The sequence below is a fragment of the Nicotiana sylvestris genome, chromosome 3, assembly GCF_000393655.2.
Source record: "Nicotiana sylvestris chromosome 3, ASM39365v2, whole genome shotgun sequence".
NCBI lineage: Eukaryota > Viridiplantae > Streptophyta > Magnoliopsida > Solanales > Solanaceae > Nicotiana > Nicotiana sylvestris.
In genome coordinates, this window is record NC_091059.1 from 62,027,811 (window position 1) to 62,044,628 (window position 16,818).

The window sequence follows — 16,818 nt, forward strand, 5'->3', positions numbered from 1 at the left end:
AACGGATTGTAGGCTCTAGGAAAAGTTTATTTGGTTGGGGTTGTAATATAGCAATCACACGCAAGTACCCGCTCAATACCTCTCGGTAGTTAGAGTGATTTTGCCCAATTTGGCTTTCTGAAGTCCAAATTGGTATTGCACAAAACAAGTGATAAATGCTCAAGTCGGGTCTTACTATCTCTAGAATCAAACCTTTAATTGGGGCTATAAATTTATTGAGTTCACCCCAATTCCTTGTTAGCCAAGTTTTCCTAGACTTAGTCTCTCTTTCTCAAGTAGAAACTAATTTATTTAGGCATGAATCAATGTTTGCAACCATTAATTCTCAAATTCAAGCAATAACTAGGCTAAATATCATTATCCAATAATAAACAAGCCCTAAATCAAACACTCATTAAGTACCCACACTAGGGTTGAGACACAATCCTAGCTAGAAATTTAGCTACTCATGGAAGATAAAGTAATTTAAAAAGAAATTACGATAAAATTCATAATAGATGATTAAGGAAAGAAAATCTAATGTTAAAATATTAAACTATTACAAAGTTACCCAATACAGTAAAGAAAAATGACTCTCTATTCTCAGGTGCACCAAACTTAACCTAAAAATGACAAAAAGATCCATTTATACCCAGCTAAAATTGTCGTATAAAATTGCCCATGTGGAGGTTATGCGGCCGCACAATTCTGTGTGCGGTCCGCACTTTGAAACTTGGTTTGAAAGGTTGGACATATGTGGCCGCACTCTTGATTCTGCGGCTGCACAATCATGGTGCAATCCGAATTTCTTGATCTTGGGCTTTGGCATGGGGCGCTTCTGCCTACCGCACATTTTTTAGTGCGGCTGCGCTCTTGATTATGCGGCTGCACAATAGTGGTGTTGTCCGCACTTCTTCATTGCCCAACATTCCATCTCTATGAACCTCATATTCTATGGCTGCACTTTATAAAGAACTTCTGTCAGGGGCATCCTTATGTTCTGCGGCCGCACTCAATATTATGTCGTCCGCATTTTACCCTTTTAGCCTTGTTTTGGTCCTTGTCCAAAATTACTCCTTCTTGAGTTTATTTTCATCTCTTTACCTCATATTCTAACATTTCTGCAAGAAAGCATATTTTATTAGTTTTCGGGAATATCTTAAAGCAATTTTGAGCTAAAACGAAAGTAAAAGAGTGCAAATAAGTAGTCAAAATTCCTACTTTTCAACTTCCCCAAACTTAAGCTTTTGCTTGTCCTCAAGCAAATAAGGTAATTCCCACCTCCACAGGATAAGAACTATTTCAGTTGGCCTAAGGTGAATCAATTACATATCAATTGGGACCAATAATTACCCACAACACGTATGAATTATCAACAAAGTAATTATTTGACTTTTTAAGTACAATAGTTCTAATGTGACACTAGAGCATCAAGAATTGACTTTATTCATTAAGGAAGCTCGTTCTTTCATGTAGGTCATTTTGGATCCCAAACTCCTCCTCCTCTACTCTCCGTTAGCATATCCCGCTTTAGAATGTAGCACTCAATTCAAAGATTGTGAAAAGTTCGCTCATCTCTCTCAAAAGAATGTCACAAGTACGACTCTAAGTACCATATGCTTGCCCCTCGTGTAAATCACCACTAATATAAGCTCACTCAACTTGAAATCATGTAGGGCTTTTTTCGGGATGTAATGAAGGCTTTTGGACTAAGGTAGGACTTTTTGGAATAGAATAGGTTCATCTTTCCCTAATCACTCCATCTTCTCTTTTTGGCTCATACTTATCGACTCTTTGAGTCATTTTCTTTTTCCTCGGAGGAACTAGAGAGATGTAACGTCACTCTTTCTTGGTCATGATATTTATTTTTCTCCTTCTCTATTTACTCCATGCCTTTCATCCTTGTTTTTCTTTGAATCCCTTCCACCTTTTACTTTATTCACTTTTTGATAACAACTAGGTCGGGAATCCAAATTAGAGTAAGAATTTGAGAAGTAAATGCGGAAGCAATAACAACAAGGAATTAAACAACTAGAATTAAAGAGATGAAAATAAAGGACATGGGAAGAATTCAAGGAAAGAATTCCAAGAACTTCCAAGAACGTAAGTTCTATAGCCTTGACAAGATCAAAGTAACAACGTCTTGATTTATGGAACAAAACAAACGCCTTTACTTAAAAAGCAAATCAAAACAATAGATTCGGATCTTGACCACTTTACGAGTAACTTGAGACAACAATTAATAACTAGTATTAATCGCCTTCTAAGAATACCACAAAGGAATCAAAGATATCATAAAAGAGAAGTAATCTTACTACCTTGAACTAAGAACTAGTAAAGGTTGAAAGATAAATCTCAAAGCACAAGTAACAAAGGTTCAAAAGAACTCTCAAAGTATGATATACTTAATCAATAAATGTTGTGTCTTATGAATGAGAAGAACTCCTTATTTATAGGAGTTAAAAGCACTTAAAATAATGTAGGGGGTTGCTAAAAAGTCATCTAAATTAGGTAGGGGGCTGCTAGGGGTCACAATAGCCATCAAACTTAGGTAGGTGGCTCCTAAGGGGTAACAAAAGCCATCAAAATTAAGTGGGGGGCGGCCAAATCCTTTTGGGGCAGATTTGGGCCTTAAAACTATTAGTTTGGGCCATTGGTTTGGACTCCAATTGGGCTCCTTTTGAAACACCCCCTTTTGGACCTCTTTTAAGGTCATTTTGAGCCCTATTGGTGGACTTCAAGGGCTGATTTGGTAACCCAATCTTCCTCCTCTTGGACTTCAATTTGGACTACCAAATAATTGTAAAACTTGGACAATTCATCTCCTTTGGGCTTGAGCTCTTCCTCTACAATTAAAAGCTTCTTTATTTGCCATTGAAGTCTAGCAACCTTAGCTTGCAACTCTTTAGCTTGAGATCTTGTAAATGGCCTTGGAGCTTCCAAAACTCTATCATCTCTATCATTGTCCTTAACTATATCCTTGTTCTTGATGCTATCATTCCCCCCTTCTTGAAAAGAATTCGTCCTCGAATTCGATCCTACATCAAACAAAGATAAGTCAGCAACATTAAATGTGGCACTTACTTGGAACTCACCAGGAAGGTCCAACTTGTAAGCATTGTCTCCAATCCTTTCAAGGACTTGAAATGGGCCATCTCCTCTAGGATGCAACTTTGACTTCCTTTTGGAAGGAAATCTCTCCTTTCTAAAGTGAACCCAAACTAAATCTCCAGGTTTAAAAATAACTTGCTTTCGTCCCTTATTCTTTCTCAAGGCAGTTTGCTCATTTTTCTTCTCAATTGCAAGCCTTGTTTGTTCATGAATTTTTTTCATCATCTCAGCCTTTGTCCTACCATCAAGATTAGCAATATCATTAGTTTGTAATGGTAATAAATCAAGGGGAGTGAAGGGATTAAAACCATAAACAACCTCAAAAGGAGATATACCTGTAGAAGAATGAATTGTTCTATTGTAAGCAAATTCAATCATAGGTAAGTGATCTTCCCATGAAGTTAATTTACCTTTCAAAACAGCCCTCAACATGTTTCCTAAGGTTCTATTAACTACTTCAGTTTGTCCATCAGTTTGTGGGTGACAAGAAGTAGAAAACAACAATTTAGTACCTAACTTCCCCCAAAACACACGCCAAAAGTGGCTCAAAAACTTAGCATCCCTATCACTAACAATAGTTCTAGGTATACCATGAAATTTGACAACCTCTTTTACAAAAAGATCAGCAACATGTGAGGCATCATTAGTCTTTAAACAAGGAATAAAATGAGCCATTTTGGAGAACCTATCTACCACAACAAATATACTATCCTTACCATATCTTGTTCTAGGCAAACCTAACACAAAATCCATGGAAATATCAATCCAAGGCGAAGTAGGAACAGGTAATGGCGTGTAAAGACCATGTGGTAACACTTTAGATTTAGCTTGTTTACATTCCAAACACTGTGCGCACATTCTTTCAACATCTTTTCTCATTCCAGGCCAAAAGAAATTTTCGGCCAGTATGTCTAGTGTCTTTGGGACTCCAAAGTGTCCCATAAGCCCTCCACAATGTGCTTCCCTTACAAATACTTCACGTAAAGAGCAATTAGGAATACACAACTTATTTTCCTTAAAGAGAAAGCCATCTTGGAGGTTAAACCTCTCAAAAGGACTCAACTTACAATCTGCAAAAATTTTGCCAAAATCAACATCATTAGCATAAAGTCCCTTGATTTGATCAAAACCCATTAATTTAGAAGTCAGGGTAGAAACTAAGACATACCTCCTTGAAAGTGCATCAGCAACAACATTTTCTTTCCCTTGTTTGTAAGAAATTACATAAGGAAACGTTTCAATGAATTCAACCCACTTAGCATGCCTTCTACTAAGCTTACCTTGACTCTTCAAGTATTTCAAGGATTCATGATCAGTTTTAATGACAAACTCTCTTGGCCACAAGTAATGTTGCCATGTGGCTAAAGCCCTTACCAAAGCATATAGCTCTTTGTCATAAGTGGAATAGTTCAATGTGGCTCCACTTAACTTTTCACTAAAGTAGGCAATAGGTTTAGAATCTTGCATCAAAACAGCACCTATTCCTTTGCCCGAAGCATCACATTCAATTTCAAAAGATTTAGAAAAATCAGGCAATTGTAACAATGGAGCAGAACATAACTTTTCTTTCAACAAGTTAAAAGCATCATCTTGTTCTTTTCCCCATTTAAAAATCTTATCCTTTTTAATAACTTCAGTTAAAGGAGAAGCAATGGTACTAAAGTCTCTCACAAACCTCCTATAAAAACTAGCAAGTCCATGAAAACTCCTAACTTCAGTTACACTCTTAGGTTTAGGCCATTCTTTTATTGCTTTGATTTTCTCTTCATCAACCTCAACTCCTTTAGAACTAACTACAAAACCCAAGAAAATCACACGATCCACATAAAAAGTACACTTTTTAAGATTAGCAAATAAAAATTGCTTTCTAAGAACTTCAAAAACTTGTTTTAGGTGTTCTACATGCTCTTCTAAAGTGTTAGAAAAGACCAAGATATCATCGAAGTACACCACAACAAATTTTCCATGAAAATCCTTAAAAACATGATTCATTAATCTCATGAAAGTGCTAGGTGCATTAGTCAAGCCGAAAGGCATAACTAACCACTCATAAAGCCCATATTTGGTCTTAAAAGCAGTTTTCCATTCATCTCCAGGATTCATTCGAATCTGATGGTAACCACTTTTTAGATCAATTTTAGAAAAGATTTTGGATCCATGTAATTGATCCAACATGTCATCAAGACGAGGAATAGGGTGGCGATACTTTACCGTAATCTTGTTGATTGCTCTACAATCCACGCACATCCTCCAAGTTCCATCCTTTTTTGGTACCAATAGGACGGGAACCGAGCAAGGGCTCATGCTCTCTCTCACAAAACCTTTCTCAAGCAACTCCTCAACTTGCCTTTGAAGTTCTTTTGTCTCTTCTGGATTACTCCTATAGGCTGGCCTATTTGGGATTTGTGATCCAGGTACAAAATCAATTTGATGCTCAATGCCACGTAAAGGTGGCAATCCATTAGGAATATCTTCTGGAAAGACATCTTCAAAATCCTGCAAAAGAGAAGAAATACTACTTGGCAAAGAAGAAGTTAGCAACTCAGAATTAATCAAAGTCTCTTTGTAAGTAAGTAGTATTATGGGCAGCCCCTCTTTTCTTGCATTTAAACACTCTTTGGTTTTTATATAAAAACTCTCTTTTTTTCTTTCCTTAACCTCTTTCCTCTCACCAAGACTGTCTATTTTTTCATTCAAACCCTTTTTTATCTCTTCTCTCAAATTGCTGCCCTCTCTCTCTTTCTCTCGGCCATCTCTCTTTTTTTCTAATTCTTGGCCTTCTTTCTTTTCTTTTTCCTCAAGCTCACTTTTTATCTCTCCCCTTGGTTTTCCCATTGTTTCTCTTAATCTCTTTTGATCTTCAAACACTTGAGAAGGAGATAAAGGTGCAAGAGTAAATTTCCTGCCATTTAGTTCAAGAGAATATCTATTCTTTCTTCCATCATGAAAAACATTCCTGTCATACTGCCAAGGACGACCCAGTAAGATATGACAAGCTTGCATAGGTATTATGTCACAAAGAATATCATCCTCATATCTACCAACATTAAATGAAATCATGCACTGTTTGTTTACCTTTAGTTCACCACTATCATTTAACCATTGGAGTCTATATGGAGTAGGGTGTTTCATGCATGCAAGTCCCAATTTTTCCACAAAGTATGAACTCACCACATTAGCACAACTACCACTATCAATGATCATAGAGCAAGTTTTTCCCTTTATCCCACACCTAGTATGGAATATATTCTCCCTTTGTTCTTCACTATTGCTTGCCAAATTGATAGTCATAATCCTTCTAACTACCCCAATCATGCCCTCATTAGGTAGTTCTACATCATCTTCATCACTCACATCTCCCTCTTCTTCTCCCTCACCTTTTTCACTCTCATATCCTCCATCTTCTCTAAGAATGATGTTTCTTCTACTTGGACATTCATGCATCATATGACCCCTTCCTTTACATTTATGACATTGAATAGAACTAGAAGGTGTAAAAGGTTTAGGGTTAAAGGTTTTACCTCCCTCTTTGTTCTCAAATTTACCTTTACCCTTGTCTTCTTGAGGTCTAGAAGAACTCTTCATCTCATGATATGGCCATGGCTTCTTGGAGATGGTGCTTGTCCGACCTTTCCACGAGCTAGTCTGCTTTCTTTTATTTTGATTTTCTATCTTTACAGACAAATCAACTAACTCATCTATTGTTACATATTGCTGTAATTCTACTACATCAGCTATTTCCTTATTTAAACCATTTAAAAACCTAGCCATTGCAGCCTCTTCTTCCTCTGTACAATTAGCTTGGATCATAGCCATATCCATAGCCTTAAAGTACTCACCCACAGACATGGACCCTTGCTTCAATGTTTGAAGACGTTGTTGTAGCTCTCTTTGAAAGTGTGATGGCACAAATCTCTTCCTCATCACCCTCTTCATCTCAGCCCAAGTAGCAACTGGTGCTTGTCCTTCTTGCAATCTGTCCCTAGCAAGCTTTTTCCACCAAATAGCAGCATAGTCAGAAAACTCAACAACAGCAAGTTTAACTTTCTTACCCTCAGAGTAGTTGTGACAATCAAAGATGGCTTCAACCTTTCTCTCCCAATCAAGGTACAAGTCTGGGTCCCTTGCTCCCTTGAATGATGGCATCTTCATCTTTATACTACTTATATTATCATCTTCTACTCTACCTCTTTGTCCCCTCCTATCTCTTCCCACCCTATCAAAATCAATATCATTAAAATCATCTATAGGGTTTTCTTGATTTACAATGGGAGCATGGGGTACATTTCTCCTAGCTTGGGGTCTAACATTATTTTCCCTCCTAAGTTCAGCTATTGTATCATTTTGATCAGCAATGGTATCCCTTATCTCTTGGAGTTGCAAATTCAACCTTTCAAATTGTTGATGCATAGCTTGCAAGGTAAAATCATTTCTTGCTTTGATTTCAGCTTCTTGGAGAACCCTTCGTTCATCATCACTACCTGTACGCGACATCTTTAAAAAAAAGTGTAAACTGTATCACAAAAATTAGCTCTCTTTTTTTTTCTCGGAATAACCTTTGAACAAAATACTTTGTAGATTTATAATTAAACCCAACTCGTATGAAATTCTTAGTAGTAAAATTCAGATTTTTGGGGAACTAATGAAAGAAAAACCAAATCCTAGAACTATTAGGCTCGGTTGAAACATGACGCGAACAAAAAGGAAAGGATTATATGTTTAGATTAGAAAGAGTAAGAAAATCTAGGATCCCCTCTTCTTGTTTCCTTTGTTAATTTTTGGTAACAAATTAGATACAAAAGAAATATCCCGGAGAGCACTCAATTCTATTTTTTTTGTTCTAAAAACTTATTTTCGCTTTTTGTTTTTAATTTTTTTTTCTTTTCTTTGCTCTTAGTATTCAAGAAATCCCAAGACTTACCAAGAACGAAATCTTGATAAAAACCGCTCTGATACCACTTGATAACAACTAGGTTGGGAATCCAAATTAGAGTAAGAATTTGAGAAGTAAATGCGGAAGCAATAACAACAAGGAATTAAACAACTAGAATTAAAGAGATGAAAATAAAGGATATGGGAAGAATTCAAGGAAAGAATTCCAAGAACTTCCAAGAACGTAAGTTCTATAGCCTTGACAAGATCAAAGTAACAACGTCTTGATTTATGGAACAAAACAAACGCCTTTACTTAAAAAGCAAATCAAAACAATAGATTCGGATCTTGACCACTTTACGAGTAACTTGAGACAACAATTAATAACTAGTATTAATCGCCTTCTAAGAATACCACAAAGGAATCAAAGATATCATAAAAGAGAAGTAATCTTACTACCTTGAACTAAGAACTAGTAAAGGTTGAAAGATAAATCTCAAAGCACAAGTAACAAAGGTTCAAAAGAACTCTCAAAGTATGATATACTTAGTCAATAAATGTTGTCTCTTATGAATGAGAAGAACTCCTTATTTATAGGAGTTAAAAGCACTTAAAATAATGTAGAGGGTTGCTAAAAAGTCATCTAAATTAGGTAGGGGGCTGCTAGGGGTCACAATAGCCATCAAACTTAGGTAGGTGGCTCCTAAGGGGTAACAAAAGCCATCAAAATTAAGTGGGGGCGGCCAAATCCTTTTGGGGCAGATTTGGGCCTTAAAACTATTAGTTTGGGCCATTGGATTGGACTCCAATTGGGCTCCTTTGGAAACACCCCCTTTTGGACCTCTTTTAAGGTCATTTTGAGCCCTATTGGTGGACTTCAAGGGCTGATTTGGTAACTCAATCTTCCTCCTATTGGACTTCAATTTGGACTACCAAATAATTGTAAAACTTGGACAATTCATCTCCTTTGGGCTTGAGCTCTTCCTCTACAATTAAAAGCTTTTTTATTTGCCATTGAAGTCTAGCAACCTTAGCTTGCAACTCTTTAGCTTGAGATCTTGTAAATGGCCTTGGAGCTTCCAAAACTCTATCATCTCTATCATTGTCCTTAACTATTTCCTTGTTCTTGATGCTATCACTTTCTTTTTGGCATTTTTATTTTTATTCTTTCTTTCTTTTCTTTGCCTTCCATTTTCTTCATTTTTTTCCTCTTCTTTTGTACCTTTATATCACTTTCAAAGTCCTCATCTCTCCCCCAAACTTATACTTTATTATTTTTCAAGAATGCTAAGGAAAGATCAGGTGCCAAGAGAGGGTCATTACAAAACAAAAAAGGCTTGTAACGTGGTTATTGAATGAAAAAAGGCTTATGCTGAAATGGGTTGACTAGGGATATCACATTGGTAGGCTATAGAAGATTTCAAGGTGGACCAAGGAGAGCCTACAATCATTTCTCAAGCCAACCTACACTTATAAATTTGCCTAGAAAAACATTCGGGGAAAGTTCTAGACTATTACCACGGGTACTTGGCCTTGCAACTAAATATCTCACCTCTCACGCTACTGGATTGCTAAAGAGAACAGAGTCGAGGTCCCATGACAACCCTAGTTAAGATTGAGAATAACAAATAGCTCGACTGGACCACTCGATGATTGCTTTAGTCAACATAAGAGTCAAAAGGTCACAACTAGAGCTATTTTCTGCCAACAACTTATTTTTAACCATAAGGACGTAGGAAAATCTATTGGTACCAAGTGAAGCATGCTTGAGACCCTTTTATTCATTACTACTATTTTTGCCTAAACATAAAAAAACGGACTCAATCCCTTAAGAAGGTTATCATGCCATCCATCATTAGGAAGAGCCACCCGGTTCACGCAAAAACCACCTTTAAAAAGAACCGTGTCAAAACCAAAGGCTTATTGCTCACTTAAACATAAATCGAAGCTACCAAATCAAAAAGAAGTTACTAAAGTAAATAAGAAGTTACACTAGTAAGAAAAATAAACTAAAGAGGCTATGAAATAAACTACAGAAAGTAAGACAAATGAATATACAAACGAAGGAAATAAATATGTACATCAAGTGAAAGGGAAGAATATATACATAACCAAAGAGAAAATAAAGATAAAAGAAAAGGAGTATTAGAGTTATTACAGGACAAATGTCAATGTAATAATAAATCTTCCAAAATAGACCACCCCTGAATAAAAATAAGCATTATCCTCAATGCTTAGCAAAAACAAGGATAATGAAGGGTAGAGAGTTAAGAGAACTCCCTATGTGGTCTCAGTGTGCATGGCATCCTCCTCACCCTCGGTCTCCTCCAACTGTATCTCATCATTACCTAGTTGAGGGACAATATGGTTGGTGAGCATTTGGAGCATCTCCTCAGCGGTGTCAGCAGCAAGGTCCAGCTCCTCAGACTAGCCGACTGCTGTTTGTGATGCCTCAGGTACTACTGGTGCTGCTATCTCCATAAGAAGGTCAAGTGGCAGATATCCTGCAGTACTATCTTGGTAAATTCTTTTTCTTAACCTATCCGCTGACTACTTCGAAGCCTGAGATTTCCGCATCTTCTTCACTTGCTTCCCCAATTCCTCAATGACTTCCCTATGTGCCACCAGAGTCTCCATAATGGTCTTCTTATTTTCCATGATCTTTGACAATGTTTCCTCCACTGCCAGAGGTGCCTGTGATGCTGCAGGGGCAGAAGACTGTGCTACAACAACATTGGATATGTCAGATAGATTTGAAGTAGCTAGCTGCATCCAGTTATTGAGACTCGCCAATATTTGGGAGACTCGCAGTGCAGTCAGTGGGTATATGGAAGAGGCAGACACTAGTATTGATGTAGATGGTCTAGCAGGTGGAGGTGGTGGCATGTCAGCTGTCTCAATGGAAGGACCAACTGCTACAGAAGGCATGGTAGTAGTAGAAGGCTCAGTAGATGAATCAATAACCATTACCATTGGCTCCTCAGATTGGCCAGTGGAAGTAGTTGCCTTACCCTTGAACTTTGGGTTGTCATCTCCTTGCAGGTGGTACCATGAGAAGGACTTTTTGGCCTTTACTGTTGTATCATAATGCCTTGGCTCTACCTTTGCATCGTTGAAATACTCTGTGAGGGTGTTTAGGTAAGGGTAGGATCTTTCATCATTTTGGACAGCTAATGTGATATTGGTTGACATGATAGCACCCACATTGATTGGGTACCCAGCCATAATAGAGGACACCAGCACTGCTCGGGAAAGTTGGAGATTGTTCTCATTCAAACACGGAGGAGCAATATGGCTGCACACAAAGGTCTGCCACCATTTAGCTTCAAAATTTAGGGTGGCTCGGATGTTAGGAACCCCTGTTGTGATTCACGGTGGTGGTGGTCCTCGAGCAGCCAACATCTCAGCTAGCCACGGGCGAGCTGCATCACCCATAGCAAGCTTTTTCAAATACTGGTCTGCCTCTACTTCTTCAAAGCTCACATAAGTGATCAAAGAGCAGGAGTCAAATTTGACTTTCATATTTCTCACCTTTGTTATCTTGGTACCCTTCTTTATGTGAGCCACATTGGCATAAAATTCTTTAACCAAGTACTCATTTGCATCGATGACACTTTTTGTGAACCACTTCCACCTCTTTCGCTCCTAGAACTATCTAAGGACATTTGGATTGTGAATATCCAAATCCTTAATTAAGAATTGTAGCTCAAGTGTGGGCGATATCTTTGGCCACCACTCTCTAAACCGTGTGAAGGTTGTCAAACTCACAAACCGATCCTCCCATAATTCCTTCTTCTTTGACCTCTCAAGGCTGCCCACTCTAGTATCACCTTCTCTACCATCATCATCATCATCATCATCAGGAACCTCATCATCATTATCTAAATCAATTAGTGCAGGAGGAGTGTGTGTAGAGGAGGGCTCTGAACCCTCAAAAGAACTAGCTGAGGTGGAGGATTCGTCACGGAGTTGGTATCTGCCTTGAACTTGCTGTGATTGGGCTTCCGGCTATGCTTGCAGAAAGTTGCCCTCTGAAGCTTCCCTAGACGAAAGATACTCACTGGATGATGAGGGTTCATGAACTATGTTGGCAGTTGCCTTCTTGTTTATAACTCTTTGGACTGATAGTGGGAGGTTGCCTCTGCCTCAATCTCGGGAGGGTTCACCCCTCCTTTTAAAAGTGTCACCTCGACCACGTGATCTAACTATTGTCTGCAATTCATAGCAATAAGAATCAGTTAGAGCTCAAAACAATGTACACAGATGCATGATAGTTACAGGAAATCAGACTACAGAAGAGGCGGTGCGGACCGCACAAAAGTGAGTGCGGCCGCAGACTGCCATGTGCGAACCGCACAATTTTGTAGTGTGGTCACACACTCTAAAGTGTGGACCGCACAATTTCAAGTGCGGCCGCACAAATCTAGTCCCAAAATGCCGGTTCTCTGAAGTTCCAAAATGCAGTCACACAAATTTTTCTGCAACAGTGCGGTCCGCACAATTCATGCAACAATTTGCCCTAACTTTAAGGTCGGCGGACCACAAAAAAGTGTGTACGGCTACACAATTTGAAATTATGCAGCAGTTCTTTAGGGTTCATGCATTTTTCACACAGTTGAGACATGGGATTTGCTATTAAACATTATTAACGATCTACCCAATCCCTAATTTGCATACATGAGATTACCCATATGGTTTTTAGCACATATGAAGAACATTTGACCATTTTAGGCCTACAAACAGCTAAACTAATCAATAACAAAAATTAAATAAAATTGAAAAAATCTAATATGGATTGAACATACTAGTTATAAGGAATGCAGGTAAGAATCTACACAGATGAAATGTTTGAGAATTGTGAATTAATTGAACTTGCATTGTGCTTGCTTAGGGTTCAAGACTCAGAGTGTGTAAAGTTGTGAATAGTGCACCGAGCTTCTATTTATAGGTTTACCAAGTTGCCCAAAAATTAAGCTGAGTGCAGCTACACAATTTTGAGTACAGTCCGCACTCTTTACCTGGAACTGGAAGCAACTTTGCGGTCCGCAAAAAAGTGAGTGTGGCCGCAGAATTTGTGCGGACCGCAAAGTTTTGTGTGTGGCCGCAGATTGGCTTGGAAATTTGAAAGACCAACTTCAGAGAGCATCATCAAGTTTTCTTGACCAATCCGTCGGGTTGGCATTCACAATCTTTGACAAAATACTCTTGATCTCCCAGTTGGAGACTTCAACTTGTCCATTTTCTTGAGGATGATAGGGGGTCGATACTTTGTGAGTGACACCATGCTCTGTGTGTAAGGTATCAAAAGCCTTGTTGCAAGAATGAGAACCCCATCACTTATGATAGCCCTAGGAGTACCGAATCTTGTAAAGATATTCTTCTTCAAAAATTCCACCACACTCTTCGCTTCGTTGTTGGGTAAAGCCGCGGCCTCAACCCATTTTGACACATAGTCCACAACTACCAAAGTGTAGTGTTCCCACAAGAGCTCACGAACGGTCCCATGAAATCAATACCCCACACATCAAAGATGTCAATTTCCAAGATGGTGGTGAGGGGAATCTCATTTTTCTTAAAAATCCCACCGGCCCTTTGACATTCATCACAATGCTTGATTAGATCACTAGCGTCCTTGTAGAGAGTAAGCCAATAGAATCCACAACTCAACACTTTTGTTGCCATTCTAGCTCCACTATGGTGACCACTATATGGCGAAGAGTGACAAGCCTCAAGAATTCTCATTTGTTCCTCCTCCGGCACACATCTTCGAATCACACCATCAGTACAAATCCGGAAGAGGTATGGCTCATCCCAATAATAGTCAAGGCAATCCCATTTGAGATTCTTCCTTTGGTTTGGAGAGAACTCATTTGGTAGAATGCCATTCAAAAGATAACTTGCTAAGTCGGCGAACCATGGCATCCTGGTCATTGAAATTGCTAGTAATTGCTCATCGGGGAAGGAATCATTGATCTCAAGGCTGTCCTATGGCCTCCCCTCCTCCTCCAATTGAGACAAGTGGTATGCCACTTGATTTTCACTACCTTTGTCGTCTTGGATCTCTAGATCAAACTCTTGTAATAGAAGCACCCACCACACATCAACCTTGACTTAGAATCTTTATAGATCAAGTATTGAAGCGCTGCATGATCGGTGTGGACAATCACCTTTGTACCCATCAAGTATGGGCAGAACTTCTCCATAGCAAAGACAATAACAAGTAGCTCTTTTTCGGTCACACTATAATTGACTTAGGCATCATTCATGGTCTTGCTTTCATAGTAGACCGGATGAAAGATTTTGTTGATTTGATTCCCCAAAACTGCTCCAACCGCCACATCACTTGCATCACACATGAGCTCAAAAGGCAAGCTCTAATCTGGTGCAGTGATAATAGGAGTAGGTGTCAATTTGAACTTGAAAAATTCAAATGCTTTCATGCAATCCTCATTGAAATGGAATTTGGCATCCTTCTCCAAAAGCTTACACAAGAGGTTCACCATTTTGGAAAAATCCTTGATGAATCGGCGATAGAACCCCGCATGACCCAAGAAACTCCTTACTCCCTTCACGGATGTCGGGGGCGGAAGTCTAAAAATCACTTCTATTTTGGCCTTGTCGACCTCAGTACCATTCTTTGAAATTTTATGGCCAAGGACAATGCCTTCCTCGACCATGAAGTGATATTTTTCCCAATTCAATACCAAGTTTGTCTCCTCACATCTTGCCAAGACCTTATCCAAATTGTTCAACCAATCATCAAAAGAATTCCCAACCATGGAAAAGTCATCCATGAAGACCTCAAGAATATCCTCCACCATGTCTGTAAAGATTGCCATCATACACCTTTCAAAAGTCATCGGTGGATTGCATAACCCAAATGACATCCTTGAGAATGAGAAAGTACCATAAGGACATGTGAATGTAGTATTCTCTTGGTCCTCCGGAGCAATAAGAATTTGATTGTAGCCTGAACACCCATCGAGGAAACAATAGAAAGCACGAGAGGCCAACCTATCTAGCATTTGATCAAGGAAGGGAAGTGGGAAATGATCTTTCCTTGTGACTTTGTTGAGCTTGCGGTAGTCCATACACACTCTCCATACGGTTACCGTTCTTATAGGAATCAACTCGTTCTTAACATTGGTAACCACAATCATGCCCCTTTTTTTTGGGACACATTGCATCGGAGAAGTCCATGAACTATCAAAAATGGGGTAAACAAGCCCAACATCCAACCACTTGATTATCTCCTTCTTGACCACCTCTTGCATTACTTCATTTTGCCTTCTTTGATGTTCAACAGAGGGTTTGGCACCCTCCTCAAAAATAATCTTGTGTATGCAAAAGGCGGGGCTTATGCCCCGGATATCTGCCAATGTCCATCCAATTGCTCTTTTCCTTCTTTGTAGCACCTCCAATGTAGACTCTACCTGTATGTTAGTCAACCTCAAGGAAAGAATAACCAGTAAAGTAGAATAAGGTCCAAGGAATTCATACCTGAGATGTGGAGGCAATGACTTTAACTCCAAAGTGACATGCTCCTCGATTGAGGGCTTTGTTGGAGGAGTCTTTTGGTTTTGAAGATCCAAGGATAACTTGCGGGGTTCATAAGTGTACGACCCCATTCCTTGAAATTCATTCACACATTCCACACAACCTTCGTTCTCCTCATCATTATCATGGTTGAGCAAAACGGCTTCCAAATTATCCTCAAAATTCATTGTGGCACTAGCATCATCAATTATCACATCGGTCACCAAATCCACGAACGAACAAACTTCATTGCAATTAGGTTGCCTCATAGATTTGCACTTGGAAGACCACCTTTTCATCACCCACATGGAAAGTGAGATCACCAGCTTCCACATCAACAAGAGCCTTCCCCGTAGCAAGGAAAGGTCTACCCAAAATAGTAAGCACCTCATAGTCCACTTCACAATCAAGGATCACAAAGTCCGCCGGGAGGATGAACTTGTCAACACGAACCAATATATCATCAATAACACCCAAAGGTCTCTTCATTGTATGATCCACCATCTTCAACCTCATGGATGTAGGTCTTGGTTACCCAATTCCTAAAGGTTTGAACACCGAATAGGGCATTAAGTTGATACTTTCCCCAAGATCAAATAAAGCTTTGGAAAAGTCGGCACTTCCAATTGTACATGGGATTGTGAAAGCGCCCGGATCTTCCAATTTCGGAGCCATTGAGTGTACAATAGTACTCACTTGATGTGTCATCTTGATAGTCTCACAATTCATTGATCTTTTCTTTGTCACCAAATCTTTCATGAACTTTGCATAACCCGACATTTGCTCCAAGGCCTCAACCAATGGTACATTGATATACAAACTCTTCATCATGTCAATAAACTTTTTGAATTGGTTCTTACTTTTTTGTCTTGCAATCATTTGAGGGTATGGAAGAGGAGGCGTTGGCATTGGTGCCTTATCCTTTGGCACTACCGGTTCCGGCATGTCAATTACGAGTTCCCTAGACGGGTTTACTTTTTCTTGTGTCTCCTCCACACTTTTATCAATATCAATTCTCACTTCTTCATTAGCTTGAACCACATTACTTGGAATTTCATCTTCTTGAACCACTATATCATCATCCACAATTCTTATTTGATTTGAGGTGGTTGCATCTCCACCTTTTCCACTTCTTGTAGTCAAGGCCATAACATGTCCCGTATTATTCCCACCCTTTGTGTTCACCACCGTATCACTTGGTAGTGCCCCCTTAGGACAAGTGTTCAAAGCTTGCGAGATTTGGCCTAATTGAACTTCCAAATTGTGAATTGAAGTGTTGTAAGATGCTTGTTGAGGATCAGAGTCGGCATTCTTCTCCAT

The 16,818-nt window shown here is 39.0% G+C and overlaps 1 protein-coding gene across 1 annotated transcript; it reads right to left on the reverse strand.

The window, feature by feature from the left end:
- Positions 1 to 16,029: 16,029 nt before the first annotated feature.
- On the reverse strand, positions 16,030 to 16,818 carry LOC138887441 (uncharacterized). Its single transcript, XM_070169196.1, has one exon. It carries the CDS (start codon positions 16,816 to 16,818, stop codon positions 16,030 to 16,032), a length of 789 nt encoding a protein of 262 aa, XP_070025297.1.